This window comes from Labeo rohita, chromosome 5 (assembly GCF_022985175.1).
Source record: "Labeo rohita strain BAU-BD-2019 chromosome 5, IGBB_LRoh.1.0, whole genome shotgun sequence".
NCBI classification, from domain to species: Eukaryota; Metazoa; Chordata; class Actinopteri; order Cypriniformes; family Cyprinidae; genus Labeo; species Labeo rohita.
The window spans coordinates 29,189,934-29,209,644 of record NC_066873.1 but is presented as its reverse complement, the minus strand read 5'-3'; the positions used below and the strand labels follow the sequence as shown (position 1 = coordinate 29,209,644).

General features: G+C 44.4%; 1 protein-coding gene across 1 annotated transcript in view; it reads right to left on the bottom strand.

Moving 5' to 3' along the window:
* whrnb (whirlin b) overlaps nucleotides 1–19,711 on the bottom strand; it is a 78,521-nt gene that overhangs the window by 33,994 nt on the left and 24,816 nt on the right. Inside the window, exons 3-4 of the mRNA XM_051110297.1 lie at nucleotides 19,487–19,612; nucleotides 2,003–2,211 (exon numbers count right to left, since the gene is read on the bottom strand). Of these exons, the coding sequence (XP_050966254.1) occupies nucleotides 2,003–2,211; nucleotides 19,487–19,612 (335 nt within the window). The remainder of the gene's footprint in view (nucleotides 1–2,002; nucleotides 2,212–19,486; nucleotides 19,613–19,711) is intronic.

The following is a 19,711-nucleotide window of genomic DNA, read 5'->3' as shown; positions in this document are numbered from 1 at the left end:
TTTGCAGCACGTTTCTGTTTTTGGTCGTGTTGTGAGTAATTGCAGTGCATTTCCATATTTGCTTGTGTTAGTATTTGCTGCGCATTTCTGTTTTTGCAGCACGTTTCTGTATTTGCTTGTGTTGTGAGTATCCACAGTGCTTTTCTGTATTTAATTGCATTATGAGTATTTGCCGCGTGTTTCTGCATTTGGTTGTTATGAGTATTTGAAACGCGTTTCTGTATTTAGATGCATTGTGAGTATTTGCAGTGCATATCTGTATTTGGTTGTGTTGTAAGTATTTGCAACGTGTTTCTGCATTTGGTTATTACGAGTATTTGAAACGCGTTTCTATATTTGATTGTGTTGTGAGTATTTGCGGTGCATATCTGTATTTAGAGGTGTTGTGAGTATTTGCAGTGCATATCTGTATTTAGAGGTGTTGTGAGTATTTGCAGTGCATATCTGTATTTGGAGGTGTTGTGAGTATTTGCAATGCATATCTGTATTTGGAGGTGTTGTGAGTATTTGCAGTGCATATCTGTATTTTGAGGTGTTGTGAGTATTTGCGGTGCATATCTGTATTTGGAGGTGTTGTGATTATTTGCAGGGCATATCTATATTTGGTTGTGTTGTAAGTATTTGCAGTGTGTTTCTGCATTTGGTTGTTATGCGTATTTGCAGTGCATTTCTGTATTTGGTTGTGTTGTGAGTATTTGTAGCGTGTTTCTGCATGTGGTTGTGTTATGAGTATTTGAAACCCGTTTCTGTATTTGGATGTGTTGTGAGTATTTGCAGTGCGTTTCTGTATTTGGTTGTGTTGTGAGTATTTGAAGCACATGTGCTGTCAAACTGATATCATACAGTGCCCTTGTCATGAGAAAGGTACTTATATAGTGGATAAAAAAGAAAAATCTGGAAAACAGTAATCAGAATGCATCTTAGAAGACAAGACTAATGAAGCGTGGAACTAAAAGGCACCTTGCTGAATTTCCACAGGAGCACTTTAGAAATGAGCACACCATTTCCATTTGGGCCACTGAGAGAGCAAGTGAGACAAGATCCCTGCTGAGAGTCATAGTGCCACTGTCATCCCACTAGCATGTCATATATACATTTCAACCATCACTGCCTAAGGCACGTCATCTAACAATAACATCTGCATCTAGCTTTAAAATCATCTCACCGCTATATTTAGAAACTCTCTTTCAAACCCACTATCTGTATGACTGGATCCACTGACCTGAGAATAATTTAGCAAAAGAGCGAGACCACAGCTGAATTTCAGAGGAAAGCTGAAATATTGCATAAAGTGGAGCTATTACAGTAATGGAAAGAAATAAATTGATTTTCCACTTAATTGTCTAAATTACATTAGGTAAAGGATCATTAAATGGTGTTAGCTCAAATTATTTTATTTCATAATCACCTATTAAAACGAGTGACTCTTAAAGCAGATTTCAGCATGCAGAAGGAAAGTGAGTGTTACTTCACCTCCTAACATGCAATCGTTTTTCCTCTAAGTATATATTACAGCGCTTTATTACATTTCTAACAAATAGAAGGTGAAGGAAAGAGAAGAAAGCAACTCAAATCTAAGGGAAATCAAACGTTTCAGCATATATCTGTATCTGTATATTTAGCATTTGGTCTATGCCATCAACATTAATTGTAATAGTTTTATACTCTCATTGTATGTCAACAATTCTTTCATTTATTTCTCCAAATTAATTTTGGGAGAAATGTTTCAGAAAAAGTAGTACACACTCTATATAATAAGTACTGTAAATGTGTGGCAAACAATCCGACAAAGCAACATTGGCCAACAGTGTAATAGTTTGCCATTTCATTTGGTGATACAATTCCATTTTGGAAGTGTATGAATGACATATGAATCACAATGAATCAAATGAATCACAACTGAGAACCTGAGCTCTGATAGAATGAACTCAGGTGAGAGTCTCCTGATCTCCAAAAAAACCCTCAAATTTTCCCTTTTAGAAAAAGTGTTTTGAAGCTTCACCTCTGGGTATTGCTATTGGCCGAGCTCTCTGCAATCTGTGCACTGGGAATCCATTTGGTCTCATCCACCACAGTGCGTGCGTGAGGCAGCCGTCCCACGTCCTTTATGGTCATCAGCATGTGGCGGGAATTCTTCAAGATCTGCACGGCCTCGTCATGAGAAATGCTCCAGAAACTACGTCCATTGACCTCCAGAATCTGATCCCCCACCTACAAAGATGGAGACAGAGACAGACTTTAAAGATCTGCCACTCCAAATGAGACTAAATAAAACGCAACAATGCCTGGCACAACAGCGCCGAGCCCACGCACCACAGGAACCTGTTTGAAAGAGCTGACAGCAAATTCACACATAGAGATTTCAATTAAGCCTGATAACTCATAAACAAGCTGTCCCTTCAGCATGATTTGTACACGAAATAATTTAATCTGTACTGCCAGAGCATTTGTTGTTGCAAACTGTGGCAGACAGACAGTTATGAATATCATCTGTCCCATTTCCAAATTCCCTCAGTAACAGACTGACAGAGGAAGTGCGGGAGTAGACAATGAAGAAAAAGAGGAGCATTCACTGGAAATTATTTGGTTACAAGCAACAAATAAAAGAGCCCAATCTGTTCTCATTACATCTACTTGGCCATAGCTGAATATCGGTGTATTCTGCAAATAAATGTAATGAACATAATTCATTAAAAACTCTGAGCAGTTTAGCACAGTGGGACAACAATCAATGACTATAACACTATTGTTTTACTGTGTCTAAATCATCTTACATCTCAGTATCTGATGTCGTAAATCATAAATCATCTCACGTCATAAGGGATACTAAAATGTTAAAATTCTATAATTATGTACTCACCCTCATGTTATGGCAAACCTGTTCGCTGTTATTTTTGTAGCTACATACAGATGTGGTCACTATGAACCCAATAAACATCCTTGAAATATTCTCTGTTTCTGTTATATGGGAATAAGGACAGTTTTCATGGATGAACTATTCCTTTAAAACTACAACAAACTGCTCCACCGATAAACAGATGATGCTTGCATACTGTATATGGGATAATAATTCCCTTTTAGGGATAAATCATGCACTATACACATTATTTTTGCAACTGTTTAGTGACACAAAGCCACTTGCACCGTGCTCTTTTATCTGATAATATTTTACTTTGGTGCGTCAATCCATTAGGTAACTTCGTATGTAAAACCATGATCTGCACTCACAAAGAAAGTCTTCTTTTAGCTTGTTATGCTACATTAAATCACCAGTAGGACAAAACACAAACGTCTCAAGGTAAATTTGTTTTTCTGGAGTATTTCAAGGCTGTGATGTATTAAAACTCATCCTCAGCACAGACTTATTTCATCAAGTCTGTAAAATAAATACCCTGCCAGCTTTTGTCTGAGAAAGACAAATTCTAAATGATAGATGGATGTTCTGTGAAATAAGAGAGAGAGAACCAAAACAAAAAGGTCTAGGATTTTTACAGTGAGGAAGAAACTGCAAACCAGTGTTCAAATTGTAGAGGTGATTGTCTTCCTGTTAGTTTAGGGTTTAGGGACCTTTCATGGATAGTCCTTGGATAGTCCCGTTCCTTTCACTGAAGAAAAAATTCTTTATTGACATATGAAGATTTTTGTTTTCCCAACATTTCTTCGATCACTGGTGCAATTCAAACCTCTTCCATTTCTCCTTTTGTTCTCCTCAGCAAAGGAGAAATAATAAAGAGAGATTAGTTATCGATGTGTGTCTGTTTCTTCCTCTCTGTGCAAACGTTCTTCATGCAGTGGAGTCAGCAGCCAGAACGCACTATAACTCACTGGTGTAGAAAGAGAGGGATGGTGAAAGAAAGAGAGAGAGGGAGAGGGAGAGAGAGAGGGTGATTTATAAGCTGCAGGAACTCAAGGATCATTCATTTACTCACAGAAGGGAAACCATTGGCTTTCTTCTACCAACCTTTTCTCCAATGCTCCACTCCACTCTGCATCCCGCCATTCTTTCCTGGCTACTCTTCCACCCTCTGCACCATTACACCACTTTCTCCACCACTCTGTTGTCCCTCTATCCTTAATAGTCCTCTACATGACTATATATTTTATTAATCCTTTGGGGACAATTAACACTAACATTAAACATGTAGCACACAAATGCACAAAAGCAAATGCAGTACTGTTAAACAGCTGACAGGGCAAAACATTACAATAAACATGCATTACCTGTTCATACGCATTACCAGAATGGACCTAGGCATTTAACAGCACTGGATTGTTACCACAAATTTTTCACACTATGTGCCATAAAAATGTACACTACCAGTCAAAAGTTTTTGAACAGTAAGATTTGTAATCTTTTTTAAGGAAGTCTCTTCTGCTCACCAAGCCTGCATTTATTTGATCCAAAGTACAGGAAAAACAGTACAATTTTGAAATATTTTTTTTACTATTTAAATTAACAGTTTTCTGTTTGAATATATTTTAAAATGCTATTTATTCCAGTGATTTTAAAACTATTTTTTAGCATCATTACTCCAGTCACATGATCCTTCAGAAATCATTGTAATATTCTGATTTGCTGCTCAAAAAACATTTATTATTCTTATTACTTTGTTGAAAACAGCTGTTACATGTCTCCTTGAGTTTCTGTTTATTGGACTGTTCAGTTTTGGTTTCTCCCATTGTCTCCCCCTGTTGTTCTGTTGAATTTGGTTTCTTCCTGATTATTGTGTTCACCTGTTCTTGTAATTAGTCACTCTTTATAAGTCGTTTGCTCCTGAGTTTCATTGTGTCGTCTTAATGTTAATTTTGATTGTGAGTTTCTTGTATCGCTGTTATGAGTAATTAAATACGTTGTTTGATTTATTTCTAGTTCCTCGAGTTTTCTCTCTGGCTCCTCATCTCACAGCAACCATAACAGAAGACGACACCAAAACAATGACGGCTGAGGAACGGCTGTGGAGTTTGCGGCAGGGCGGTCGAGAGTTGGAACGGTATGTGGCGGATTTCATTGAGCTCTATCATCTGGTGAGCTGGCCCGACGCCTCTTCTGGCATCGTGTTTTTGTTGGGGCTGGACAAAGATACCATCCAATGCGATCTCCCTGTTCACGATTACCCGCTGATTGATTTGATCAATATCATTCTTTATTTAAACTGCTCTAATTTCGAGATAGAACAAATAGAGAATGCTAGTCAGATGCATCATCCAGCCCCCTCAGAAGCACGCCACATTGCGCCAGCTCACCCGAAGCCAGGAACCTCCACATACCGCTCCAACGGCTCAGACTGCCTGCCATGCCCCGAACGCCCTAAATTCCCTGTCATCATCCAAAGCTCTGCCGATGTCCTCAGCCCGATGCAATGCAGCCAAGCCAATGCCCGCTAACGTCATGTCAGCCAAGCCAGCGCCCGCTCACGCCACGTCAGTCAAGCCACAGCCTGCTCACGTCAAGCCAACCAAGCCACAGCCTGCTCAGGCCACCTCAGCTGGTCCTGCACAGTCAAGTCACATCACAGCTGCTGTTCCAGCAGAGTCAAGTCACGCCATAGCTGCTGTTCCCACAAGGTCAAGTCATGTCACAGATGTTGTTCCTGCTAAGTCAAGTCACATTGCAGCTGAGATTCATGCGACAGGTCAAGTCGCAGCTGTTCCTTCAGAGTCAAGTCAAGGCACAGCGGTCCTTCCTGGGTCAAGACAAGACACAGCTGCACATCTGAGTCAAGGATACAGGTTTACACCCCCAGTCACGTCAAGACACTACAGCACTTCCTGAATCCCATCAAGCCACAGTTGTTCCACTAAAGCCATGTCAAGTCACTGTCGATCTCCAGGAGTCAAGTTTCCGAGTCAAGTCAAGTTGCAGCTGCGTTTCCTGAATCAAGCCAAGGTTCCGAGTCAAGTCAAGTTGCAGCTGCGTTTCCTGAATCAAGTCAACGTTCCGAGTCAAGTCAAGTTGCAGCTGTGTTTCCAGAATCAAGTCAAGTTGCAGATGAGTTTCCTGAATCAAGTCAACGTTCCGAATCAAGTCAAATTGCAGCTGTGTTTCCCGAATCAAGTCAAGTTGCAGCTGCATTTCCTGAATCAAGTCAAGGTTCTGAGTCAAGTCAAGCTGCAGCTGTGTTTCCCGAATTAAGTCAAGTCAATGGCCGCCGTTCCTGAGTCCCCGGCCAGGATGGCTGCCGTTCCTGAGTCTCCGGCCAAGATGGCCACCAAGCCTGAATCTCCAGCCAAGATTACAATAATGAACATTATGGACATGGCAATCCCAGTGGAGTTCATGGCTCCAATTCTCTCCCCTGATCTGCCCAGCCTTCCAGGGCCTCCGCTGGTTCCGCCCAGCCTTCCAGGGCCTCCGCTGGTTCCGCCCAGCCTTCCAGGGCCTCCGCTGGTTCCGCCCAGCCTTCCAGGGCCTCCGCTGGTTCCGCCCAGCCTTCCAGGGCCTCCGCTGGTTCCGCCCAGCCTTCCAGGGCCTCCGCTGGTTCCGCCCAGCCTTAGAGGACCTCCGCTAGTTCCGCCCAGCCTTTCTGAGCCTCAGCTGGTTCCGCCCAGCCTTCCTGAACCTCCGGTTGGTTCTGCCGAGCCTTCTAGAGCGCCCTACAGGGCCCGCAGCCGTAGGGGCTGGGTCGAATGCTGAGGACAAGGCCGTGGAGGCGGACCCGCCAAGGCCTCCTGAACTGTCTGTCCAGCCATGGCCTCACAAACTCCCTGACCCGCCAAGGCCTCCTGAACTGTCTACCCGGCCATGGTCTCCTGAACTCCCTGATCCACCATGGCCTCATGAACTGTCTGTCCAGCCATGGCCTCCTGAACTCCCTGATCCGCCATGGCCTCATGAACTGTCTGTCCGGCCATGGCCTCCTGAACTCCCTGATCCACCATGGCCTCATGAACTGTCTGTCCAGCCATGGCCTCCTGAACTCCCTGATCCGCCATGGCTCCCTGATCCACCCTGGAGGCTTTCCCTGGCTACTATGTTCCTGTCGCGTATCAGCCTCCAGGGCGCCCGCCCTCCCTCCCCGGTTGTATTGTTACGGTGCGGGACGCACTTACCGGGAGGGGGGTGTAATGTTACATGTCTCCTTGAGTTTCTGTTTATTGGACTGTTCTGTTTTGGTTTCTCCCATTGTCTCCCCCTGTTGTTCTGTTGAATTTGGTTTCTTCCTGATTATTGTGTTCACCTGTTCTTGTAATTAGTCACTCTTTATAAGTCGTTTGCTCCTGAGTTTCATTGTGTCGTCTTAATGTTAATTTTGATTGTGAGTTTCTTGTATCGCTGTTATGAGTAATTTAAATACGTTGTTTGATTTATTTCTAGTTCCTCGAGTTTTCTCTCTGGCTCCTCATCTCACAGCAACCATAACAACAGCTGAGTAGATTTTTCTCAGGTTTTTTTTGATGAATAAAGTTCAGAAGAACAACATTTATTTGAATTAGTCTTTATCATCAATTTTTGTCAATTTAAAGCATCCTCACTAAATAAAAGTATTAATTTCTATAACTTTCGGATAATGTGAAGGATCGTGTGACACTGAACACTGGAGTGATGATGCTGACAATTGAGCTTTGACCACAGAAATAAATTACATTTTAAAATATATTCAAGTAGAAAGCAGTTATTTTAAATGGTAAAAATATTTCACAATATTACTGTTTTTGCTGTATTTTGGATCAAATAAATGCAGGCTTTGTGAGCAGAGATTTAAATTTTTTAAAAATCTTACTGTTCAAAAACTTTTGACTGGTAGTGTATTTAGACACTTTAGCCAAATTAAATAAAAAAAAACAATAATTATTAATTTAATAAATCTTAAAACAGTTTAAGTTTGGATGCATTTTTAGAGACTACAGCAATACACAAAAATAACAGTAATTAATTAAAATGTATTTAATTATTATAAATCATAAATTCACTGAGTTATACTATAATATACTGTTTAAAAAAAAAAAAAACATTGGTTCTAAGATGTTCTCTGGTTCTAAGATGTTACACTCTAAAAAACGCTGGGTTATATTTTTTTAACCCAAATGGAGGGTTCAGCCTGTTGGATCATTTTATTGGGTTCATTTTAATATTTTTTTTAACCCAGATGCTGGGGGAGTTTTTTTCTGTAACTCAGCTGCTGGGTCAATACAAAAGATGAACCCCCTCACACACCTACCCAGCGCTAGGTCAGTGTAACCCAATGCTGGGTAGTCTGTGCCAAACCGGTTAAAACTGGATACATTTGTCAGGGGTCATTTTGTGTTCTGCCCTGAGAGAAAGCTTGTCTGACAGGAAACTTCCTGAATGAAATTTAGATTTGTATTCCATTGTATTCCTGTCAAATTATTACTGTATAAATAGAAAAATGACTCTAGTCTCACATTTGTTATTTTTTGTTTAAATGTATGTCGCAGCTAACATCTGGTTGGAATGCAAGCCTTGTACAAACACAGTATCCACTGGATCTACACTCAGTTTCACTGCCCAGCAAATGAATGCGCAACCTGGGCTGAAACACAATGAGACTTCGCTGTCTGTCATGCAACATGTCTGTGCGCTCCATCGACTACAATAGGACCACTATTTATCTAGGTCACGCTATGCATTTCACTGGTTGAAACTTAAATGTTTGACAGAAAAGATGGTATGAGGTAAAGCTGGTTTTGATGCAATTTCTCAAACATGAATATAAGTCATTTAATTCACTGGAACAGTCTACTGATAGCTGTTCTCTTCCCACAGATTCCCATTGGCTGCTCTTGCTGCTGCTGTCATGTCCTAAACCTTTACTGAATGTTTTTGAAGATTTTATGATTGTAAAAGACTTGACATTGAATAAAAAAAAATACTGTATACTGTTCTTGTCTTATATAAAACAGATTTTAGAGTGCATTTTTATTATTTAAAATGAAAAACCTTCAGTTTGTTGACTGACCCAGCACTATGTCAAAACGACAAGCCAGCAAATGGGTATAAAACCCAACAAGCTGGGTTAAAATAACATGTGTTCTGTGTCTCCAAATTTACTCAGCACTGGGTTGCCAAATAACCCAGAAATTGGTAGTTTTTAACCCAGCATTTTTTGGTGTCTGTATTAAAATGTGGTGACTAAACCTATGTGAACTTAAGGGGAACTGATTTAATACATCCACAAAAAATTACCTTAAGTCAAGTCAGATAAAATTGCAAAAATGTCTCAGAAAATGCAACAATTCAGACATTTTAGGGCCAGTCTGTGTTATATATGAAGCAAATGTGTCCTTTAAAATACACTAAAGCAAGCTTAATCTTAGTTCATTCTCCTTTATGTACTCTAATAACTCCCTATACACAAATGTGATTTTCATGTGACGACTTATGAGAGCTTGGGTCTGTCCCAAATCAAGCCTGAAACACCTTAAGGAGCAATAACCGTGCTGGACTTTAGACGTAACCCATATAAGTTCTTGTGAGGTTTCTCACTAGGTCATTTTGCAGCTCTATTTTCATCCTCGGACGCCTCTGGCTGTCTCTCTGTATTCTCCAGGTGGGTCTAAATGAAACAACTATAAAAAACTCAGACAAAGTTATTATACCACAGGCAAGGCTTCAGGCCCATTCCTTAAACATACAAACACACTGAGCGGGCCTCACGTGTCCATCTGTCAGCTACAGTTGTGCTGGACACCGGCAGTGGTGAGGCACAGATAAATGTGTCTGACGGACGTCCGCCACAGATCCAGGTGAGCCCAGCTCATCTCAGGAACGGGGAGGGGAACGGACATTAATTAGGCCCAGTGTTGAGCTACGCAGATGGGACAGATGCCGAGCCATCAGTCAGTTTTACCTCCAGCGCAGCTGAAGTTTAATCTACATGGCTCTGAGTTCAGCAGACAGAGAAGGGGTTTTTGGGAAAGGGTGGGGGTGGCTGCTTTAAGTGAAATGTGGTTCAGAAGAAAGGAATTATGGAATGAGTTCAAAGGCCAGGAAATTTGCCAGAAACGCCATCTGAAAAAGCTAGTAGGAGGATCCAAAACTTTGCGGAAAATGTGGTTTACACTGAGGAATACTACTTTATACTCCATGCACATATACAGTATTAAAGGCAAAGACACATTTATAATAGGGATGGGACATGATTCGAGAAATGATTCAGCATCAATTCGAGATTTTCCGAACACATCGCGATTCTTTCTTAAATCGATTCTGAGCTTAGTTTTGAACAGCAGATGGCACCGCTTGCTTTAGAAACAGCCGTGCTCTGCTAATTAATTATGTGTTAATTAATATGTGTTAATTATAATTTCATATTAAAATAAAATAACACTATACGAAATAAGTGTCTAACAATGAAGATAAATCTTTCTCATGCTATTTGTGTATTATTAATAGTTGTTGTCTTTTTTTGCCAAGTCACACCATGGACAAATTTATGGTACAGTTCAGTAAAAATAAAAGAATGAAAGAAATTAATTAATGAAAGTTAGTGACCCCTTATATTTTTTCAAAGATCAGACTTCACACAACATAAATGTATGCATTTTTTCTTAAAAAACAGTCTTTTACAAAAAAAGGATACATTAAATTGATCAAAAATGAAAATCATAATATTTGTCATGAATCCTGTCCGGTCTGCCCGCCACCAGTGGTCGCTGTACATTTCACGAACAGTTCACATCACACAGACTGTTGCACTACACCCCGGACTACGTCTCCCATCACCCATCGCACTGATTGCGGCAACACCTGTGGCCAATTAGGCACTCTATATAAGCCTCGGACTTCCCTCTGCATGGCACAGAGTATTGTGGTTTTGCTTTGTGGATTTGCGGGTCTCCCTAGTTCCCTAGTTCCCGAGTTCCCAGTGTTTAGATTTCTAGCCCAGACTTCTCGTTTCATCTGTCTCGCTGCCTGCCTTTTGGACTACTCGCTCGTTTCTTGGATTATCCCTTTGCTTTTCCCCCCTGGATTACGTTCGCCAATTTTCGACCCACGCTTGCTTCACGGACTATTCTTGTGTCTCGCTCCTACATACCTGTTTACTGTTGTCTACCCTGCCTGTTCAACCATGTCTTTGTCTCGCCCTACAAATAAAAGCTCCGCTTGCCTCTCGTCTCCCTTCACACTTTACAATATTACAAAAAAAAAAAAAAATCTATTTTAAACAAATGCTGTTCTGAAATCTCTATTTATCAAAGAAGCCAAAAAAAGTGTAACGGTTTACACTTAAATATTAAGTAACAGCTGTTTTCAACACTCTTGATAATAAGAATTGTTACTTAATCAGCAAATCAGCCATCACATGAATAAATTATTACATTTTAAAATATATTATAATGAAAAAGCTATTTTTTTCATGTTTTAAAATATTAGTCTTTACTGTATCAACTAAAAAGCTATAACATTTCTCTAAAAGTGGGTGTGTCATCTAAAAAAGATGTGCCGTCAACTTAATAAAAAGTATATTTTTAAAAACGTTTTTGCTTCAGGTCAGGGACAAAATAAAATCTTATTATTATATTATATTTTTTCACACAGTAAAAATGGGTTTTTCACAAAAATATATACAGATCATCATATGCAGGACATTGCACTGCAAGTCATGTAAATTCCACATAGGTAAATGCACTTGCCCAATAAAGCTTTTGATAAAGACACACACACAAAACATTTGCTTCTGATTCTCATAGCTCTTTAAATTTTAATTAAGCATTTCATTCATGATAAGTGTGTCTAGCATTCTTTAGTTATACTTCTAGTGTCTATAATAAAGAGAATTATTCAGTGGTCTGGACACTGAGATTAGACTGGTGTTTAGAGGGGTTCTTGAGTGGAACCTCTGGTCCACTGATGAGAGGTTCAGTAAAGAAGCACTAAAGCCCAAACAATTACAGAGAGAGCAAAATTAAAAGCCTCTCCAAAAAAAACAAGCAGTCAATCTTTCATCTCCTCATCGCAACCACCGCTCTCCATTAGAGCAGGATGGCAACAGTTGTACATTTCACAGAATACTGTTGAGCTCAGTAGATTTATGTGTTCTTGCAATAAGGCTCAAATCCACCGCAAAGAAAGACTCATGATTACTGGGGCCGATAGTTGAATATGCAATTAAATGGAGAGTTAAAAGTGGGACCTTTTCCCAGTTACTTCTGGGAAAGCTGCAATATAGAGGCAGAAATTTCGGTGACATTCACAGCATGTGGTACACTGTAAGTGCAGGTGTGTACGCAAGGGGTTTTGTATGTCTAGGTTATGCAAGAGCTCTTTTTACATTAGCTGATTATTTGAGCAGATAAAAGTGTTTTTTACCTTTCATAAGTCATATAATAATAACAAACCAAATGTTCTCTTACCTCACTGTCTGCTGCCTGCTAGGTGGACCTCTTCTGAATTAGATAGACATCTATCAAGGTTACACCAGGTTCTACATGTGCTCAGGATGCAGGTTTGAAAAAAAATGCAGTGCAACTAGCTTCATATAATTGTTTGGCAAATGCAAAAATGTAACATAAATGTAATTTTTGGCCTCCCCTCCACTTCCTAAAACAGACAAATACTAATATATTAGACAATTAAATTAATTTAATTAATTAAAAATTATATTATTGGTCTATAAAGAAAAACATACCGCTTCTTGAGGGTCCATGGACCTGATTTTGAAAGAAAAGTAACTAATAATGTAATGATCAGCTAATGGCACCAGAAAAACACAGTTCAAACCACTTGCGACTATGTTGAGCTGTGACGTCAGAACCAGCAGGCAGGGAAAAACAACCCCAAAAATCCATTTTGAGCTATTAAGAGCACTCCAAAAGAAATTGGGCACTGGTAAAACACTTACTGTGTGACGCAGTTGTTATGGAGGAATCCGGAGACGTTGGATCCATCTGCAACAACTTTATTTTACACACAAACGATATCGGCAGGCAATGGTCAACAACAGCAGACTGGCGTAGTGAAGGCAGAGCAAACGGGGTAGTCAGAGTCCATGCAAAAGATCGGGGCAGGCGGCGATCAAAGGGAATAGTCCGAGGAGATAGCGAGGGTCGATGAAGGGCAGGCAGCAGAGATTCACATACACGATAAACAGTCCGGTTGGCAACGGGTAAGCAGTCCGATAGGTAAACGCTCGGGATTGATAGCATAACTAACAAAACTTCGCAGAGAACTGGCGGGCGCGACGCTCTAAAATGGCCGACAAACAAGAGTGAACCGGAGGGACCCGGAACCGGAAGTGGAGCCCCAGGCACGGGATTGTGGGAAATGTAGTGACTAGAACTCCGGAGAGGGCTCCCGCTGGCGGGGAGAAGAGGGAGCCACAGAGACCGTTCTTGTAACAGAGCCCCCCCCCTGCGAGTGCCTCCTGGCACGAGGAGGTAACCGGCGCCGGGGTCTACCCCTTCCGCGGGGTCCCGGTCGATCTGGGTGTGATGCGTGGAAGTCCGTGGTGAGAGAAGGGTCGAGGATATCTTCGGCAGGTACCCAGGACCTCTCCTCGGGGCCAAAGTCCTCCCAGTCGACCAGGTACTGAAGACGACCCCTCCGGCGCCGGGAGTCCAGAATGGTGTTCACTCGATAGACCTCCTCGCCATCGATGATCAGGGGGGTAGGTCCCTGCGGAGCGGTCCCCTCTAGGTTCTCCACTCCCTCCGGGCGGCCAGCGGGCTTTAACAGAGACATATGAAAGGTGGGTGAGATACGGTATTCTGGTGGGAGTTCTAGTCTAAATGATACTGGGGTTATCTGACGACTGATTCGGAAAGGACCCACGTACCTGGGGCTTAGTTTTTTGCTGGGTAGACGTAGGCGTAGATCCCGGGTGGAGAGCCAGACCCATTGTCCTGGTTCGTAGGAAGGCCCGGGGCGGCGTCTCCGATCGGCCTGTGTCCGAGCTCGACGGACGGCCCGTTGTAGATGAACATGGGCCCGGTTCCAGGTCTCCTCGCTCCGTTGGAACCAGGAGTTGACTGCAGGTAGATCAGAAGGCTCCCGGACCAAGGGAACAGGGGGGGCTGGTATCCTAGAATACACTGAAACGGAGTGAGGTCAGTGGAGGGTTTGCGTATGGAGTTCTGGGCGTATTCTGCCCATAGGAGGAAACGGCTCCAGTCCTCCTGGTGGTCTTGACAGTATGAGCGTAGGAACCTGGTCAACTCCTGGTTCAGCCTCTCGACTTGTCCATTGGCCTGAGGGTGGTAGCCCGAGGTAAGGCTTACATTGACCCCCAATAGGTGGAAGAAGCTGGACCATAACCTCGAGGTGAACTGGGGGCCTCGATCGGATACAATGTCCTCTGGGAGACCATAAAAACGAAAGACGGAGTTGCACAAGGCTTCTGCGGTCTCCATAGCGGTGGGGAGCTTGGGAAAGGGGATGAGCCGACAACCCTTGGAGAAACGATCAATGACTGAGAGGATGGTGGTCTGACCGTGGGAGGAGGGAAGATCAGTGATGAAGTCTACGGCAATGTGGGACCAAGGGCGGTTAGGGACCGGGAGAGGCTGCAGAAGGCCGGCAGGAAGTTGATGAGGGGTCTTGGAGGTGTTGCATACAGAACAGCTTTTAACAAAAGTGATGGTGTCAGCACGAAGGGATCGCCACCAGAAACGGTTGCGTAGCAGCTCGATGGTGGCTTCTATCCCAGGGTGGCCGGAGCTGGGAGTACAATGAACCTCTGATAGGACTCGAGGACGCAGATGAACCGGGACGTAGGTCAAATCAGCGGGGCAGTCGACTGGAGGAGGGTCCTGAGCCTGTCCCTCAGTGATCTCAGTCATTATATCCCAGGTTACAGGGGCCAGAATGACAGACGTGGGCAGAATGGTCTCTGGTGGCGTGGTGGTGTGGTCGGGTTCGTGGATGCGCGAGAGGGCGTCCGCCTTGGTGTTCTGCGAACCGGGTCGATACGTTATTTCGAAGTGGAAGCGGGTGAAGAACAGCGCCCATCTGGCCTGACGGTGATTGAGAACCTTGGCGGAGCGAATATATTCAAGGTTTCTGTGATCGGTTAGGATGGTAAATGGATGTCGTGCACCCTCCAGCCAGTGCCGCCACTCTTCCAGGGCGAGTTTGATGGCCAACAACTCCCTGTTGCCGACGTCGTAGTTTCGTTCTGCGGGGCTGAGCTTGTGAGAGAAGTAAGCGCAGGGAAAGGTCTTGGGGGGTTGACCCTGTCGTTGAGAGAGCACAGCCCCCACGCCGGTACTGGAAGCGTCTACCTCGACGAGGAAGGGCAGGTTGGGATCTGGGTGGTGTAGAATGGGTGCGGTGGTGAACCTCTGGCGAAGCTCGTCGTAGGCCTGGATGGCAGAAGGGGTCCAGGTGAGACGAGTCTTACCCTGTTTCAGCATAGACGAGAGTGGAGCTGCCACGGTGCTAAAGTTACGGATGAACCGGCGGTAGAAGTTTGAGAAGCCTAGGAAGCGCTGCAGTTCCTTGATGGTTCTGGGGCGTGGCCAGTTGCGAACCGCATTCACCTTGGTCTCATCCATGGCGACCCCCTCTGGGCTAATGACGTAGCCGAGGAAGGATATGCTCTGCTGATGGAACTCGCACTTCTCCTCCTTAGCATACAGTTGGTGTTCTATGAGGCGCTGAAGAACGGCCCGGACATGTTGAACGTGATCAGAGTAGGAGTTCGAATAAATCAAGATGTCGTCAATGTAAATGATGACCCATCGGTTCAGCATGTCCCGAAACACGTCGTTGACGAAGGCCTGGAAATAAGAAGGACTATTGGCCAGGCCGAAGGGCATTACCTGGTACTCATAGTGCCCAGTGGTTGTGGAGAAGGCTGTCTTCCACTCGTCCCCCTCACGGATTCTGATGAGGTTGTATGCAGATCGTAGGTCCAATTTGGTGTAGATCTTGGCCGAGCGTAGCTGTTCCAAGGCTGGGGGTACCAGCGGGAGTGGATAGCGGTACTTTATGGTGATGTCGTTGAGAGCGCGATAGTCGATGCACGGGCGCAGTCCACCATCCTTCTTCTTCACGAAGAAGAACCCAGCTGAAGCAGGAGAGGTTGAGGGACGGATGAAACCCTTGGCAAGCTCCTCCTTGATGTACCGATTCATGGCCTCCGATTCTGGCTGCGAAAGAGGGAAGATGCGTCCCTTGGGAGGGACGGCCCCGGGAAGGAGATCTATGGCGCAGTCCCCCGGGCGGTGAGGAGGTAGCTGGGTCGCCTTGGTGGTGCTGAAGGCCTCAAGGAGATCCTGGTACTCGGCTGGTATGGGATCTTTGAGTTCGGTGGAGGTTGGCGTGGAGTTAGCTTGGTGGATAGGCTGAAGACAATGTTGCTTGCAGTGAGGGGACCAATGAGCGATGGTGCCTGCTGACCATGAGATGATGGGCTCGTGGTGGTTAAGCCATGGAAATCCGAGGATGATTGGTGTGCGGGGGGAAGAAATAATGAAAAACCGGATGGTTTCTTGGTGATGCGGCTCTAAGCAGAGGATGAGGTCATCGGTGGTGTGTTCAACTCTGCCGGTCCCTAACGGTCTCCCGTCAAGGGCGGCCACTGCCACAGGTGGAGCACAAGAGAGAATAGGCAGACGGTTAGTGTTGACAAAGTCCCTGTCTATGAAGTTTCCGGCGGCACCGGAGTCTATTAGTGCTGTAGTCTTCACAGAAATGTCCCTGGTCTTGAGAATTACAGGTACTTCACATTGACTAAGATGAAGATTACCAGAACTCACCGAGGTTGGTGGACGAGGTGGTCGGGTGGGGCAGGTGGCTCGGAGATGACCCGGCTGTCCACAGTACAGACAGAGATGATTCCTGATTCGTCGCTCCCTCTCCTCCACGGTCAGTTTAGTTGCTCCCAGCTGCATGGGTTCCGGAACGGTCGCGATGGGTGGTTGGGTCGGGGTTGGGAGGTAAAGGTTCGGCCAGGTTTGCGGGCGCGCATCACGTTGTCGATCCGGATCGAGAGGTCGATATACTGGCTGAGCGTTAGCCCCTCGTCACGGCATGCTAGCTCCACCTGGAGGTCCTGGTTGAGTCCCTTACGGTAATGTAGTTTGAGGGGGCCATCATTCCAACCACTCTGGGCCGCCAGCGTACGGAAATCTAGCGCGTAATCGGCAGCTGTACGTCGTCCCTGCTTCAAAGCCACAATTTGCTCCCCCGCCTCGCTGCTCTCTGGCTTGGGCTGAAATACCTCCTTAAAGCTCTGTAGAAATGTAGCAAACGAGGGAAAAGCGGGCCGTCCCACATCCCAGACCGCGGTGGCCCACTCTAAAGCTCTACCAGTGAGAAGGGAACAAACGAAAGCAATCTTACCCTCATCAGTAGGATATAGATGCGGCTGCTGGCTGACAAACAGGGTGCATTGGAGAAGAAACCCCTTGCATTTGGATGGCGCACCGTCGAATTTCTCCGGGAACGCTAGCCGGGGCTCGCGGTGATGGGCGCGGCCGCCGCGGGTGGAATGGCGGCCGGAGGTGGAGCGGGAGGGGTCGCGACCTGCAACCCCGTATGGCCTGAACAAGCTGCTCGGTGAGTGCGGAGAGGTGATCCAATTGTTGCTGGTGACGCGTCAGAACAGAGGCTTGAGCGGATACTTCTGACGCGATCTGGCTCGTTGTCGCTGGATCCGTTGGTGGCGAAGTTTTCTGTGACGCAGTTATGGAGGAATCCGGAGACGTTGGATCCATCTGCAACAACTTTATTTTACACACAAACGATATCGGCAGGCAATGGTCAACAACAGCAGACTGGCGTAGTGAAGGCAGAGCAAACGGGGTAGTCAGAGTCCATGCAAAAGATCGGGGCAGGCGGCGATCAAAGGGAATAGTCCGAGGAGATAGCGAGGGTCGATGAAGGGCAGGCAGCAGAGATTCACATACACGATAAACAGTCCGGTTGGCAACGGGTAAGCAGTCCGATAGGTAAACGCTCGGGATTGATAGCATAACTAACAAAACTTCGCAGAGAACTGGCGGGCGCGACGCTCTAAAATGGCCGACAAACAAGAGTGAACCGGAGGGACCCGGAACCGGAAGTGGAGCCCCAGGCACGGGATTGTGGGAAATGTAGTGACTAGAACTCCGGAGAGGGCTCCCGCTGGCGGGGAGAAGAGGGAGCCACAGAGACCGTTCTTGTAACATACTGGGCCTATAATACAATTAAATATTAGCATATATGTAATTGTTGAATGGCCATTAATGGAGAAGGATGCTCTCTGCAACATCCACCAAACAGCCGTGCTAACCAACTAAACCTTGACCCTGTTGGACTACAGATGTTTAACTTAGGCTAATCATCTGTCCTCCCTGTCCAAACACATTTCCATCAAAAAAGAAGATCCTTGTCATTTCAGTCCAGATGCACTAGATCTTCCATCACCGCCATCCAGATCCTGAATAAATTCTATAAAACTCAATGTCGTGTTGTCTGACTATCCTGCCAAATTATGATAAGAAATGTCTGACTTTTTATCACCAGCACAAGTAAACACCAGCCCTGACATGAGACGCTTACAAATCAACCTTTTTGTTAATATTTTTGCCATGCAACAAACCAGCAAGAATACAAATGAACGGTTGTGGACATGCAGAAGCACGGAGCTGCATTACCAAAAAGGTGACGTAAAATATTTATCTGTCTCTGGCGGGGCAGAGGTAGCTGCTGAAGGCCAATGACTAAATAACTCAAGCATATAAGGTTACAAAAAGAGACAGAGACTGAGGAAGATGACTTGACTTGTAATATCATGTGAAATAAAAAAAAACAAACACAAAGGGTTGTTTTTTACAAACAAAACAATTCATCTCAACAGATTAAAGCAGACTGATGCTATGATGAAGAATCAGGCTTGTGATATTTTCCAGAAAGCCTACCCGGCCTATTCTCTGAATGACTGGAGAAAGAGGAAACATCTTTCATCTTTCTGTCCATGGATTGATGCCAAAATGTTAAGAGCTCGCTCAGTCTTTTATGAGGCCAGCTTTGGATTTAGTGCCTCTTTGTTTCTACATCTTCCCGTTTGGCAGAGGCCACCTCAACCAATATACTCACACCACAAATTTAATTAGACCCACTAAATGCAGTCATGCCGAACCTCAGCAACACTTCTGGCCGCTTGCAGCTTTTCAGAAAACATCAAATCAGATGTCAACATGTCTGAAACAATTTGTGTTTGTTTTAAGTGAACAGGTGAAGAATATTTCCAATGACTTGCAGTTTCAAACATGATTAACTTTCCTGTCAGATGTCAGGTGGCATGTAAATTTTGCACCCAGTGAGTGAGCTGCTTTCAACCACATCATTATTGATGAATCACTGACTGACTGAACCACTGATTGACTGATGACTTTCAGCAACCTTATTAACAAATCACTGCACACTGCTCCCATCCAAAAAAAGACACTGGGGTGTAATTTAGACTTGAATTAAGGACTTGTCTCAAGCAATCGGCTCACGTCTGAGTCGAGGCTCAAGTAATTGTAAGTCCAAGTAGGCTCTCAAATAGTCTAATATTTGCCAAGTTAAGTTCTCAAATTGAGACTAAAGATATTTTACCTTTAGCCCGCTGTATTCTGCGGCAGACCCTCGGTCCACTCCTGTGATATAAATGCCCAGAGCATACTCAGCACCTCCACGGATCATCAAACCCAGAGATCGCCCATCATCCAGTGAGATATTCACCTGGAGAGAGAACACACACATTTGTTTATTATCATGTTCATCTCACTTGTTTATGTATTCAACTGACAAGTCCTCACAATTGCACAACTCCTAAAGCAA